This window comes from Salvelinus fontinalis, chromosome 37 (assembly GCF_029448725.1).
Source record: "Salvelinus fontinalis isolate EN_2023a chromosome 37, ASM2944872v1, whole genome shotgun sequence".
In the NCBI taxonomy this organism is placed as follows: domain Eukaryota; kingdom Metazoa; phylum Chordata; class Actinopteri; order Salmoniformes; family Salmonidae; genus Salvelinus; species Salvelinus fontinalis.
Window position 1 is genome coordinate 29,014,535 of NC_074701.1, and position 12,842 is coordinate 29,027,376.

The 12,842-nt window shown below is 46.9% G+C and overlaps 1 protein-coding gene across 9 annotated transcripts in view; it reads right to left on the bottom strand.

The window, feature by feature from the left end:
• LOC129836479 (mitogen-activated protein kinase kinase kinase kinase 3-like) overlaps positions 1–12,842 on the bottom strand; it is a 97,134-nt gene that overhangs the window by 60,963 nt on the left and 23,329 nt on the right. For 8 of the 9 annotated variants that reach the window (XM_055902733.1, XM_055902738.1, XM_055902732.1 and 5 more), the window contains exon 2: positions 2,528–2,585. The exons of the other annotated variant lie outside the window; for it this stretch is intronic. In XM_055902733.1, coding sequence (XP_055758708.1) covers positions 2,528–2,585 — 58 coding nt within the window. The remainder of the gene's footprint in view (positions 1–2,527; positions 2,586–12,842) is intronic. 9 annotated transcript variants of the gene reach the window in all.

Consider the following 12,842-nt stretch of genomic DNA (forward strand, 5'->3'; position numbering starts at 1 on the left):
TTTGAATGATGATGCTCATAAATCACAAGCAGAAACGAACTAACTGTTTATAGTTACATCTAAATCATTACAATCAGTGTACTGTGAACCAACATCTACGCAGAAATCATGACTGATGAGAGAGAACCATAAAAAGGCATTAATTGGACTGTTAAATTGTGAAGACGCTGACAAGACGCTGGCGTGTCTGAATACCCATACTAGTGTACTACATACTTAAACTGCATACTATGTACTCATCGTCACATTCTATTTAGCACGTACCGTTTAGTAAAAAGTATGCAGTATGCCACGGCCGCAACGCAGGAGAGGCTCCTGATTGTCTGAATAGGTGGGGCGTGGCCGAGTGAGGGTGGATGTTTTCCAAATTCAAAAGACATGCATCACATTAACCAGCCTGATAATAACCAGCCTGATAATAACCAGCCTGATAATAACCAGCCTGATAATAGCTCATTTCCAATGTAATTAATTTCTCTGAACTCAATAGAATAGGAAGTTCTAGGCATACTCAGGTTGGTTAGGCAGACGATCACATTCAACCTATACTGTAGTAGACCATATAGCCCATCTATCCTATTTAAAAAGGACTGAAGACAGAAACAGATCATTTGTTTAATTTCAACATATGTATCAGTAAAAAACTAAATGCTGTAACATATAGAAATCAAAACAGTACACACCAAAACTTTTCAAAATGTTCAAATGAAAAGGACGTGGACAGTCAGGTGCATCGCAAATTCAGAACCGCTGGACAGCAACATAATAAACTAAAGCACTGATCATTGGGAAAGAGATCAGAAGGACTGCTATGGCTTGATCCATACATTAAATAGGTAGCCTAGCCTACAGAAGAGATGAGTATATCATCCTGGCATTTAAACCACTCGATTTCCAAAATGTCACATACTATTAAACATTGTATTTCTGCATACTGCGTCCTGTGTGACTGTGTTGATTTCACTACCGCATCTCCATATCTAATAGATCTGCTGTTGTGAAAGACGAAGTTAGTATGACATCCGGCCATTTAAAGTATACTTCATTTTCAAAATGTCACATACTATTAAACTTTATTTTTTTCACATACTCAGTCGGTCTACTATTTAAGATGCAATTATGGGTATTCGGACACGGCGTTTTCTTTCTAAGGGATAATTCGATTCAGCTGTTGGGGACAGAGGAAGATTAACAAAATAAACATTTGATTATGTCTGCAACAGAAGACAAGAGACTGCCTAGTGTAAAATGGGAAAACTTGGGAAATGGTGGATGACAGAGGGATAAGAGAGGAGAGAAAAGAGAAGAGGAGGGGAAAAGGGTTAAAGGGGAGGAAAGGAGGAGGAGGGAGAGGGAAACAGTGATGACAGAGGGATAAGAGAGGAGAGAAAGGAGAAGAGGAGGAGGGGAAAGGGTCAAAGGGGAGGAAAGGAGGAGGAGGGAGAGGGAAACAGTGATGACAGAGGGATAAGAGAGGAGAGAAAGGAGAAGAGGAGGAGGGGAAAGGGTCAAAGGGGAGGAAAGGAGGAGGAGGGAGAGGGAAACAGTGATGACAGAGGGATAAGAGAGGAGAGAAAGGAGAAGGAGGAGGAGGGGAAAATGATTAAAGGGGAGGAAAGGAGGAGGAGGGAGAGGGAAACAGTGATGACAGAGGGATAAGAGAGGAGAGAAAGGAGAAGAGGAGGAGGGGAAAAGGTCAAAGGGGAGGAAAGGAGGAGGAGGGAGAGGGAAACAGTGATGACAGAGGGATAAGAGAGGAGAGAAAGGAGAAGAGGAGGAGGGGAAAGGGTCAAAGGGGAGGAAAGGAGGAGGAGGGAGAGGGAAACAGTGATGACAGAGGGATAAGAGAGGAGAGAAAGGAGAAGAGGAGGAGGGGAAAGGGTCAAAGGGGAGGAAAGGAGGAGGAGGGAGAGGGAAACAGTGATGACAGAGGGATAAGAGAGGAGAGAAAGGAGAAGGAGGAGGAGGGGAAAATGATTAAAGGGGAGGAAAGGAGGAGGAGGGAGAGGGAAACAGTGATGACAGAGGGATAAGAGAGGAGAGAAAGGAGAAGAGGAGGAGGGGAAAAGGTCAAAGGGGAGGAAAGGAGGAGGAGGGAGAGGGAAACAGTGATGACAGAGGGATAAGAGAGGAGAGAAAGGAGAAGAGGAGGAGGGGAAAATGATTAAAGGGGAGGAAAGGAGGAGGAGGGAGAGGGAAACAGTGATGACAGAGGGATAAGAGAGGAGAGAAAGGAGAAGAGGAGGAGGGGAAAAGGTCAAAGGGGAGGAAAGGAGGAGGAGGGAGAGGGAAACAGTGATGACAGAGGGATAAGAGAGGAGAGAAAGGAGAAGAGGAGGAGGGGAAAAGGTCAAAGGGGAGGAAAGGAGGAGGAGGGAGAGGGAAACAGTGATGACAGAGGGATAAGAGAGGAGAGAAAGGAGAAGGAGGAGGAGGGGAAAAGGGTTAAAGGGGAGGAAAGGAGGAGGAGGGAGAGGGAAACAGTGATGACAGAGGGCAGAAAAAAAAAGAAAAAAAAAGAGTTTACCAGGTTCCAGCTTAATAACTTTAATGGCAGCCAGTTCCCCGGTGTTGACATTACGGGCCTGGAGGAGAGAAAGAGAGAGGGAGAGAGCATTTATTAGCCAGCTGTCTGTAGGAGGGAACATAGTGGAGTTTAGAGAGGACTGGCCTCTGTCAGACCAACACTGTGTTTAAGCCTGAGAGACTGTAGGCTAGAACAGTCAGTTGGCTGCTACTGTAGGATAACATTGCTTTAACTGCTAACTGGCCTTACAGGCTAACACATGTATCCAAACTATTGTATGCTGATAATAATAACAGTACTGAACTTATGGATGGAATATTTGCAAAGATATTCATAAACAAATAAGTTTGATGGATATTACTGAAGATGGCTGATTTACCTTTGAAAAGCAAATAAGATCATAAAGACAAATAGGTAGCCTATTGTGCATCATTACGATGATGTGGCCGGTAGGGGTGTAACAGTTTACCAAACCCACGGTTCGGTACGTACTGTGATTCCTGGGGTCATGGTTCGGTTTTCAGTACAGCGGGGAAACTAAATTCCAGTCACAATGCTCAGCATTCACAATGTTCCTGGCATTGTCTGTTGTGACAGGATTGTTATGTTGGGCCTCAAGTTTCCACTCTGATGCTGCGTTTGTAACCATGTGGGAGGTGGGAATATACCAGTTGTAAAGTCAGAATTCGTTGAGAAACAGGGATTGGATAATGGCCAACAAGCGGTGTCAACCATAAATTAAAAGTACAGCAATCATGCTTGTAAACAAATTAGCGTTCAAAAACCACATTAATAGATTGCTTTTTATAAAGAATGTTTTGTGGTTGCATTAAACTACAGTAAATGCTGTTCTAGAGGCCATTTACTTAGCAGGTGAAGTCAGAGGTCACCATGTTGGAGAAGTGGGTGCTCAGGATGATTGGTGAATTTCCCACTAGTAATCACTACCATTCAAGAGGATTTTTCACATGTGGTAAATTCCCACTTGGTTATGAACGCACCATGACACTGCCTCCTTCAGCTCCAGATGCGCACTTGTGACTCTCAAAGGGGCCATGTCTGTACCACCGTACGTACATCTCCCACTCCAGGGCAATGTGATGGGATGTCACTAAGCACAAAACAAGATGCATTGACCAATTCATTGAAAACTTCGGCTTTGGTTTGCTTATATAGAGCTGGCACTACCGGTTTGCTGAAATGGGTGCAAGAGGGAAGTTGTTAATGTCTGCAGCTATAAACTAAAGTATAAAATATAGCCTACCTATCGCTCTTCTAATTTCTTTGGCTCGGTTATAAAGCAGCAGCCAAGTGCTGCTTGAATACAGAGGGAAACAATGTTGTGTTGTTTGTCTCTGTGTTTCAGTCTTGCTCCGCCGTAAATGGTGCAACATATTGGAGTCGTTGGCAGCTGCATAGGCTATTCTCGTTGAGCGTGGCGACATACTGTTAACGTTTTATCCACAACTTTGTCATTCGCCGTTGTAATCTACTGGGAAGCCAGAATGTTCCCAAACTAAATCAAATGAAATGTTATTGGTCACATACACATGGTTAGCAGATGTTAATACGAGTGTAGCTTGTGCCTCTAGTTCCGAAAGTGCAGTAATATCTAACAAGTAATCTAACAACAATACACACAAATCTAAGTAAAAGGATGGAATGAGAATATATACATATAAATATATGGATGAGCGATGACCGAGCGGCATAGGCAAGATGCAATAGATGGTATAGAATACAGTATATACATATGAGATGAGGAATGCAAGATATGTGAACATTAAGGTGGCATAATATTTTGGGTATTATATTTTTTTCCCCAATTACGTGGTATCTAATTGATAGTTACAGTCTTGTCTCATCGCTGCAACTCCCGCACGGACTCGGGAGAGGCGAAGGTCGAGAGCCCTGCATTCTCCGAAACACAACCCAACCAAGCCGCACTGCTTCTTGACACAATGCCCACTTAAACTGGAAGCCTGCCGCTCCAATGTGTCAGAGGAAACACCGTACATCTGGCGACCATGTCAGCGTGCACTGCGCCCGGCCCGCCACAGGAGTCCCTAGTGCGCGATGGGACAACAACATGCCTGCCGGCCAAACCCTCCCCTTACCTGGACGACGCTGGGCCAATTGTGCGCTGCGCCATGGGTCTCCCGGTCGCGGGCGGCTGCGACAGAGCCAGGACTCGAACCCAGAATCTCTAGTGGCACAGCTAGCACTGCGATGCAGTGCCTTAGACCACTGCCCCACTCGGGAGGCTAAAGTGGCATTATTAAAGTGACTAGTAATCCATTTATTAAAGTGGCCAATGATTCGAGTCTGTATGTAGGCAGCAGCCTCTGTGTTAGTGATGGCTGTTTACCAGTCTGATGGCCTTGACATAGAAGCTGTTTTTCAGTCTCTCGGTCCCTGCTTTGATGCACCTGTACTGACCTCGCCTTCTGGATGGTAGCTGGGTGAACAGGCAGTGGCTTGGATGGTTGTTGTCCTTGATGATCTCTTTGGCCTTCCTGTGACATCGGGTGCTGTAGGTGTCATGGAGGGCAGGTAGTTTGCCCCCGGTGATGCGTTGTGCAGACCTCACCACCCTCTAGAGAGACTTGTGGTTGTGGGCGGAGCAGTTGCCGTACCAGGCGGTGATACAGCCTGACAGGATGTTCTCAATTGTGCATCTGTAAAAGTTTGGGTTTTAGGTGACAAGACAAATTTCTTCAGGCTCCTGAGGTTGAAGAGGCGCTGTTGCGCATTCCTCACCACACTGTCTGTGTGGGTGGACCATTCCTGGTTATCCGTGACGTGTCCGCAGAGGAACTTAAAACTTTCCACCTTCTCCACTACTGTCCTGTTGATGTGGATAGGGGAATGCTCCCTCTGGTGTTTCCCTGAAGTCCATGATCATCTCCTATGTTTTGTTGACGTTGAGTGAGAGGTTGTTTTCCTGACACCACACTCCGAGTGTCCTCACCTCCTCCCTGTAGACTGTGTCTAGAGATTTAAACAATGATTGAGGATCTTCCAATTCTGGTTTATCGACGACACCATTCACAATCGTAAAGAACTAGTTCCTGGTTGTGCCTTACAAAAAGACAGCTTGAAATGCGTCAATTATTACAAAGTGCGCAAAGGCTCTAGTTGTTTTAACAGAATAGTAAAACATGTTTTTTTCCAGCCCAGATTTACCTAAGTGGAACAGGCCTACAATGCAGCGTAGACATAGCCTATAGGCCTAGTGTGAAACACACACACAAAAGAAACGTCTTCTCACTGGAAACTGCATTTATTTTCAGCAAACTTAACATGGGCGAAAATTTGTATGAACATAACAAGATACAACTGAGACATGTGACTAACAGAAATGGAACAATGTGTCCCTGAACAAAGGGGGGGGGGTCAAAATCAAAAGTAACAGTCAGTATCTGGTGTGGTCACCAGCTGCATTAAGTACTGCAGTGCATCTCCTCCTCATGGGCTGCACCAGATTTTCCAGATCTTGCTGTGAGATGTTACCCGAGTCTTCCACCAAAGCACCTGCAAGTTCCCGGACATTTCTGGGGGGAATGGCCCTAGCCCTCACCCTCCGATCCAACAGGTCTCAGACGTGCTCAATGGGATTGAGATCCGGGCTCTTTGCTGGCCATGGCAGAACACTGACATTCCTGTCTTGCAGGAAATCACGCACAGAACGAGCAGTATGGCTGGTGGCATTGTCATGCTGGAGGGTCATGTCAGGATGAGCCTGCAGGAAGGGTACCACATGAGGGAGGAGGATGTCTTCCCTGTAATACACAGCGTTGAGATTGCCTGCAATGACAACAAACTCAGTCCGATGATGCTGTGACACACCGCCCCAGACCATGACGGACCCTCCACCTCCACATCGATTCCGCTCCAGAGTACAGGCCTCGGTGTAACACTCATTCCTTCAACGGTAAACACGAATCCGACCATCACCCCTGGTGAGACAAAACCACGACTCGTCAGTGAAGAGAACTTTTTGCAAGTCCTGTCTGGTCCAGCGACAGTGGGTTTGTTCCCATAGGCGACGTTGTTGAGGACCTGCCTTACAACAGGCCTACAAGCCCTCAGTGCAGCCTCTCTCAGCCTATTGTGGACAGTCTGAGCACTGATGGAGGGATTGTGCGTTCCTGGTGTAACTCGGGCAGTTGTTGTTGCCAACCTGTACCTGTCCTGCAGGTGTGATGTTCAGATGTACTGATCCTGTGCAGGTGTTGTTACACGTGGTCTGCCACTGTGAGGACGATCAGCTGTCCGTCCTGTCTCCCTGTAGCGCTGTCTTAGGCTTCTTACAGTACGGACATTGTAATTTATTGCCCTGTCCACATCTGCAGTCCTCATGCCTCCTTGCAGCATGCCTAAGGCACGTTCATGCAGATGAGCAGGGACCCTGGGCATCTTTCTTTTGGTGTTTTTCAGAGTCAATAGAAAGGCCTCTTTAGTGTCCTAAGTTTTCAGAACTGTGACCTTAATTGCCTACCGTCTGTAAGCTGTTAGTGTCTTAACGACCGTTGCACAGGTGCATGTTCATTAATTGTTTATGGTTCATTGAACAAGCATGGGAAACAGTGTTTAAACCCTTTACAATGAAGATCTGTGAAGTTATTTGACTTTTTATGAATTATCTTTGAAAGACAGGGTCCTGAAAAAGGGATGTTTACTTTTTTGCTGAGCTTATATATTTTTGCGTGTGAATTCATTAGGGTTCACAGCGTGGACCGAACCGAGGTCTCCATACCGAACGGTTGTGTAAGAATAAACATACTGTTACACTCCTAGTGGCAGTTGAAACTTTGCATCTTGAAAGTCCAATATCTTGAAAACTTTTAAATTACTTGTTAGATGTTGCTGCACTGTCGGAACTAGAAGCACAAGCATTTCGCTATACTCACATTAACATCTGCTAACCATGTGTATGTATGTGACCAATACAATTTGATTTGGACTGAAACCATTGGCATTTCTTGAGACTGAAATTCAAGGAACATTTTCTTACTCAGTACAATCTAACATGGTGACTGACTTGAACTCATCCATCTCCTTATGTCACAGGTCAAAAAAAGTCCCTTTGACTAGGACTAATTTATCAACACACCACATCAGGCTAAATGACTCACTTTCTGTGTCAAAGTCTTTTCAAACACAACTCAGTCTGTCTAATCTGTCTAAAAGAGTGAGTTGATTGAAATCTTCTGAGAGTTTGATGAGCAAAATTGATATCCTGGCTTAGGCCTAATAAATTTAAGACTGAACACAAACACTGGATTCAAGTTAATTTAGAAAATGATTGGAGGACAATCTTATCAAACCTGTAATATACATTGAACATCTCCCTCATCGGTCTCCTGCTCTGACAATCCTTCATTTCAAAGCCCATCCTCACCATCTCTCTGATACTGATTGTCCATTTCTCTGTCTCCAACATCAAGGTCACATTCTGGAAGTTACAATATACTGAACTAAAACAGTCATGAACAGAGCTGACTCCTGTGCTGTAGGCTACAAGTCAGAGAGGCATGTCTATTCTACATGATATATCTGAACATTAAAACATCGTTGTGCCATACTGAACGGCTCTGTCATCATCATTCAAGCTAGCTAAGCTCAATCATTTTAACTTCCCCCACCAGTCTCCTCACTCTCCCCTCTCCTTCCCCCACCAGTCTCCTCACACTCCCCTCTCCTTCCTCCACCAGTCTCCTTCCTCCACCAGTCTCCTTCCTCCACAAGTCTCCTTACTCTCCCCTCTACTTCCCCCATCAGTCCCCTCACTCTCCCCTCTCCTTCCCCCACCAGTCCCCTCACTCTCCCCTCTCCTTCCTCCACCAGTCTCCCCTCTCCTTCCTCCACCAGTCTCCCCTCTCCTTCCTCCACCAGTCTCCTCACTCTCCCCTCTCCACCAGTCTCCCCTCTCCTTCCTCCACCAGTCTCCTCACTCTCCCCTCTCCTTCCTCCACCAGTCTCCCCTCTCCTTCCTCCACCAGTCTCCCCTCTCCTTCCCCCACCAGTCTCCTCACTCTCCCCTCTCCTTCCTCCATCAATCTCCTCACTCTCCCCTCTCCACCTGTCTCCTCACTCTCCCCTCTCCACCAGTCTCCCCTCTCCTTCCTCCACCAGTCTCCTCACTCTCCCCTCCCTCCACCAGTCTCCTCACCTTCCTCCACCAGTCTCCTCACCTTCCTCCACCAGTCTCCTCACCTTCCTCCACCAGTCTCCTCACCTTCCTCCACCAGTCTCCTCACCTTCCTCCACCAGTCTCCTCACCTTCCTCCACCAGTCTCCTCACCTTCCTCCACCAGTCTCCTCACCTTCCTCCACCAGTCTCCTCACCTTCCTCCACCAGTCTCCTCACCTTCCTCCACCAGTCTCCTCACCTTCCTCCACCAGTCTCCTCACCTTCCTCCACCAGTCTCCTCACCTTCCTCCACCAGTCTCCTCACCTTCCTCCACCAGTCTCCTCACTCTGCTCTCTTCTTCCCCCACCAGTCTCCTCACTCTCCCCTCTCCTTCCTCCACCAGTCTCCCCTCTCCTTTCTCCACCAGTCTCCCCTCTCCTTCCTCCATCAGTCCCCTCACTCTCCCCTCACCTTCCTCCACCAGTCTCCTCACTCTCCCCCAGTCTCCCCTCTCCTTCCTCCACCAGTCTCCTCACCTCCCTCCACCAGTCTCCTCACATTCCTCCACCAGTCTCCTCACTCTGCCCTCTCCTTCCCCCACCAGTCTCCTCACTCTCCCCTCTCCTTCCTCAACCAGTCTCCTCACTCTCCCCTCTCCTTCCCCCACCAGTCTCCTCACTCTCCCCTCTTCTTCCTCCACCAGTCTCCTCACTCTCCCCTCTCCTTCCTCCACCAGTCTCCTCACTCTCCCCTCACCTCCCTCCACCAGTCTCCTCACATTCCTCCACCAGTCTCCTCACTCTGCCCTCTCCTTCCCCCACCAGTCTCCTCACTCTCCCCTCACCTCCCTCCACCAGTCTCCTCACATTCCTCCACCAGTCTCCTCACTCTGCCCTCTCCTTCCCCCACCAGTCTCCTCACTCTCCCCTCTCCTTCCCCCACCAGTCTCCTCACTCTCCTTCCACCAGTCTCCTCACTCTCCCCTCTCCTTCCCCCACCAGTCTCCTCACTCTCCCCTCTCCTTCCCCCACCAGTCTCCTCACTCTCCCGTCTCCTTCCTCCAGTCTCCTCACTCTGCCCTCTCCTTCCTCCACCAGTCTCCCATCTCCACCAGTCTCATCACTATCCCATCTCCACCAGTCTCCTCACTATCCCATCTCCACCAGTCTCCTCACTATCCCATCTCCACCAGTCTCCTCACTATCCCATCTCCACCAGTCTCCTCACTATCCCATCTCCACCAGTCTCCTCACTATCCCATCTCCACCAGTCTCCTCACTATCCCCTCTCCACCAGTCTCCTCACTATCCCATCTCCACCAGTCTCCTCACTCACCCCTCTCCTTCCCCCACCAGTATCCTCACTCTCCCCCAGTCTCCTCACTCTCCCCTCTCATTCCTCCACCAGTCTCCTCACTCTCCCCTCTCATTCCTCCACCAGTCTCCTCACTATCCCATCTCCACCAGTCTCCTCACTATCCCATCTCCACCAGTCTCCTCACTATCCCATCTCCACCAGTCTCCTCACTATCCCATCTCCACCAGTCTCCTCACTATCCCCTCTCCACCAGTCTCCTCACTATCCCATCTCCACCAGTCTCCTCACTCACCCCTCTCCTTCCCCCACCAGTATCCTCACTCTCCCCCAGTCTCCTCACTCTCCCCTCTCATTCCTCCACCAGTCTCCTCACTCTCCCCTCTCATTCCTCCACCAGTCTCCTCACTATCCCATCTCCACCAGTCTCCTCACTATCCCATCTCCACCAGTCTCCTCACTATCCCATCTCCACCAGTCTCCTCACTATCCCATCTCCACCAGTGACACAATTTCACCTGCTTAATATTTCCTGCTAACCTGGATTTCCTTTAGCTAAATATGCAGGTTTAAAAATATATATTTCTGTGTATTGATTTTAAGAATGCATGGATGTTTATGGTTAGGTACAGTCGTGCAACGATTGTGCTTTTTTCGCAAATGCGCTTTTGTTAAATCATCCCCCGTTTGGCGAAGTTGGCTGTCTTTGTTAGGAAGAAATAGACTTCACACAGTTCGCAACGAGCCAGGCGGCCCAAACTGCTGCATATACCCTGACTCTGTTGCAAGAGAAGTGACACAATTACCCTAGTTAAAAGAAATTCATGTTCGCAGGCAATATTAACTAAATATGCAGGTTTCAAAATATATACTTGTGTATTGATTTTAAGAAAGGCATTGATGTTTATGGTTAGGTACACGTTGGAGCAACGACAGTCCTTTTTCGCGAATGCGCACTGCATCGATTATATGCAACGCAGGACACGCTAGATAAACTAGTAATATCATCAACCATGTGTAGTTAACTAGTGATTATGATTGATTGATTGTTTTTTATAATATAAGTTTAATACTAGCAAGCAACTTACCTTGGCTTCTTACTGCATTTGCGTAACAGGCAGGCTCCTCGTGGAGTGCAATGAGAGGCAGGTGGTTAGAGCGTTGGACTAGTTAACTGTAAGGTTGCAAGATTGAATCCCCGAGCTGACAAGGTAAAAATGTGTCGTTTTGCCCCTGAACGAGGCAGTTAACCCACCAGTCCTAGGCCGTAATTGAAAATAAGAATGTGTTCTTAACTGACTTGCCAAGTTAAATAAAGGTGTAAAAATTATATATATTTTTTTAAATCGGCCAAATCGGTGTCCAAAAATACCGATTTCCGATTGTTATGAAAACGGCCCTAATTAAATCGGCCATTCCGATTAATCAATCGACCTCTACTAGAAACCACTATTTTCACTTACAAATAACACATATTTAGGCTATTCATTATAGATCTACTACTTCCTGTTGTTAAATGACCACTATAACCATAAATAAGGTTAACATAACCTCGGCCTAATGGTCATTGTCAGACAAGGGAAAAGACACTGACTTATGCAAGATCTGTTTCTAGAAATATGCACATTATTAGTGGGCTAGTGATGTAGAAATAGTGGTGGAATAATATATGAAAAGCATGAATAAAATGATGTGGTCTCAGAATGCTGGGTCGAAAAACTACGTTTAAAGGACGCATTTCCTCCACAGAGCTCTGGCTTTTACAGGAGGCTGCACAAACTGCATTTCCTCCACAGAGCTCTGGCTTTTACAGGAGGCTGCACAAACTGCAGACAGGAGTCAGTTCTCTCTGCTCATCCATTCTTCCATTACAGAATCACCTCCTTAGTTGAGTGAGGCGTCACCATCACCCTCGCCAGCACTGGTCGTTTACTTTAAATCCTGGTACATGACTTTGACTTTGCTGATTCATGCCTCCCCCTCCCATTGGTACACCCACAGTTGCTGTTCTGCCAAGGAACTCAGAGCAAATTTCTCAATCTTTTTATTTTATTTAAAGAGATCAGAGTAGGCTACATCATATAATATCTACAAGAAATGAAAGTCTGACTGAATTGTTGACAGGCTGTCCCTCTCAATATTACATTATGTGGGTCTCCCTGATTTACAGTAAGAAGCTACATCTCACCAGTAATTAATATTCAAACCCCTGTTTCATGACTGAACCCTAAAGCCTCTATCGCTGAGAGACACTTCTGGAAAAGACACCTGTACGCACGAGTCAGAGCTCAGGAGACTCAGTCAAGCACAGCCCTGACGTAGCCAGTAACAGCATGGATAAGAATGACAAACGTGGTGTCTGTAAAAGACTTGATCTGATTGAACCTGAGAGACAGACTAAATGAGATCTGATAGCTAGATGGAGTAGTCTACAGACTAGAGCCAGATGGAACAACAAGTCTGGGCACAGATCCACAATTCTAATTCTATGGATGGAACACCCCATCTGGGCACAGATCGACCTCCCAGACAGAATAGCGCATGTCAAACTGGAGAGAACTTCTATAGCTGGAACATCCAGACAGATGGGTAATACCCAGTCTGAAGCCAAAAAGAACTCCCAGTCTACTAGGAGCAGATAAGACCGTGTGGGAGACAGGATGAAGATTGACATCCACAGACGCCATGTGACATTATATACACCCTCCCATACAGGCAGGTTTTGAGCTACAGCCAGTCATGGAACATCTGCCTCATTATCTTCACCAGTCCTCCATTTCAGACTGAGGGCTCACTGAGCAATATGAACAAAGCCCTTTTCTCTATACGAACACTGCCCTATACAACTCCACCGTCCCAGAATA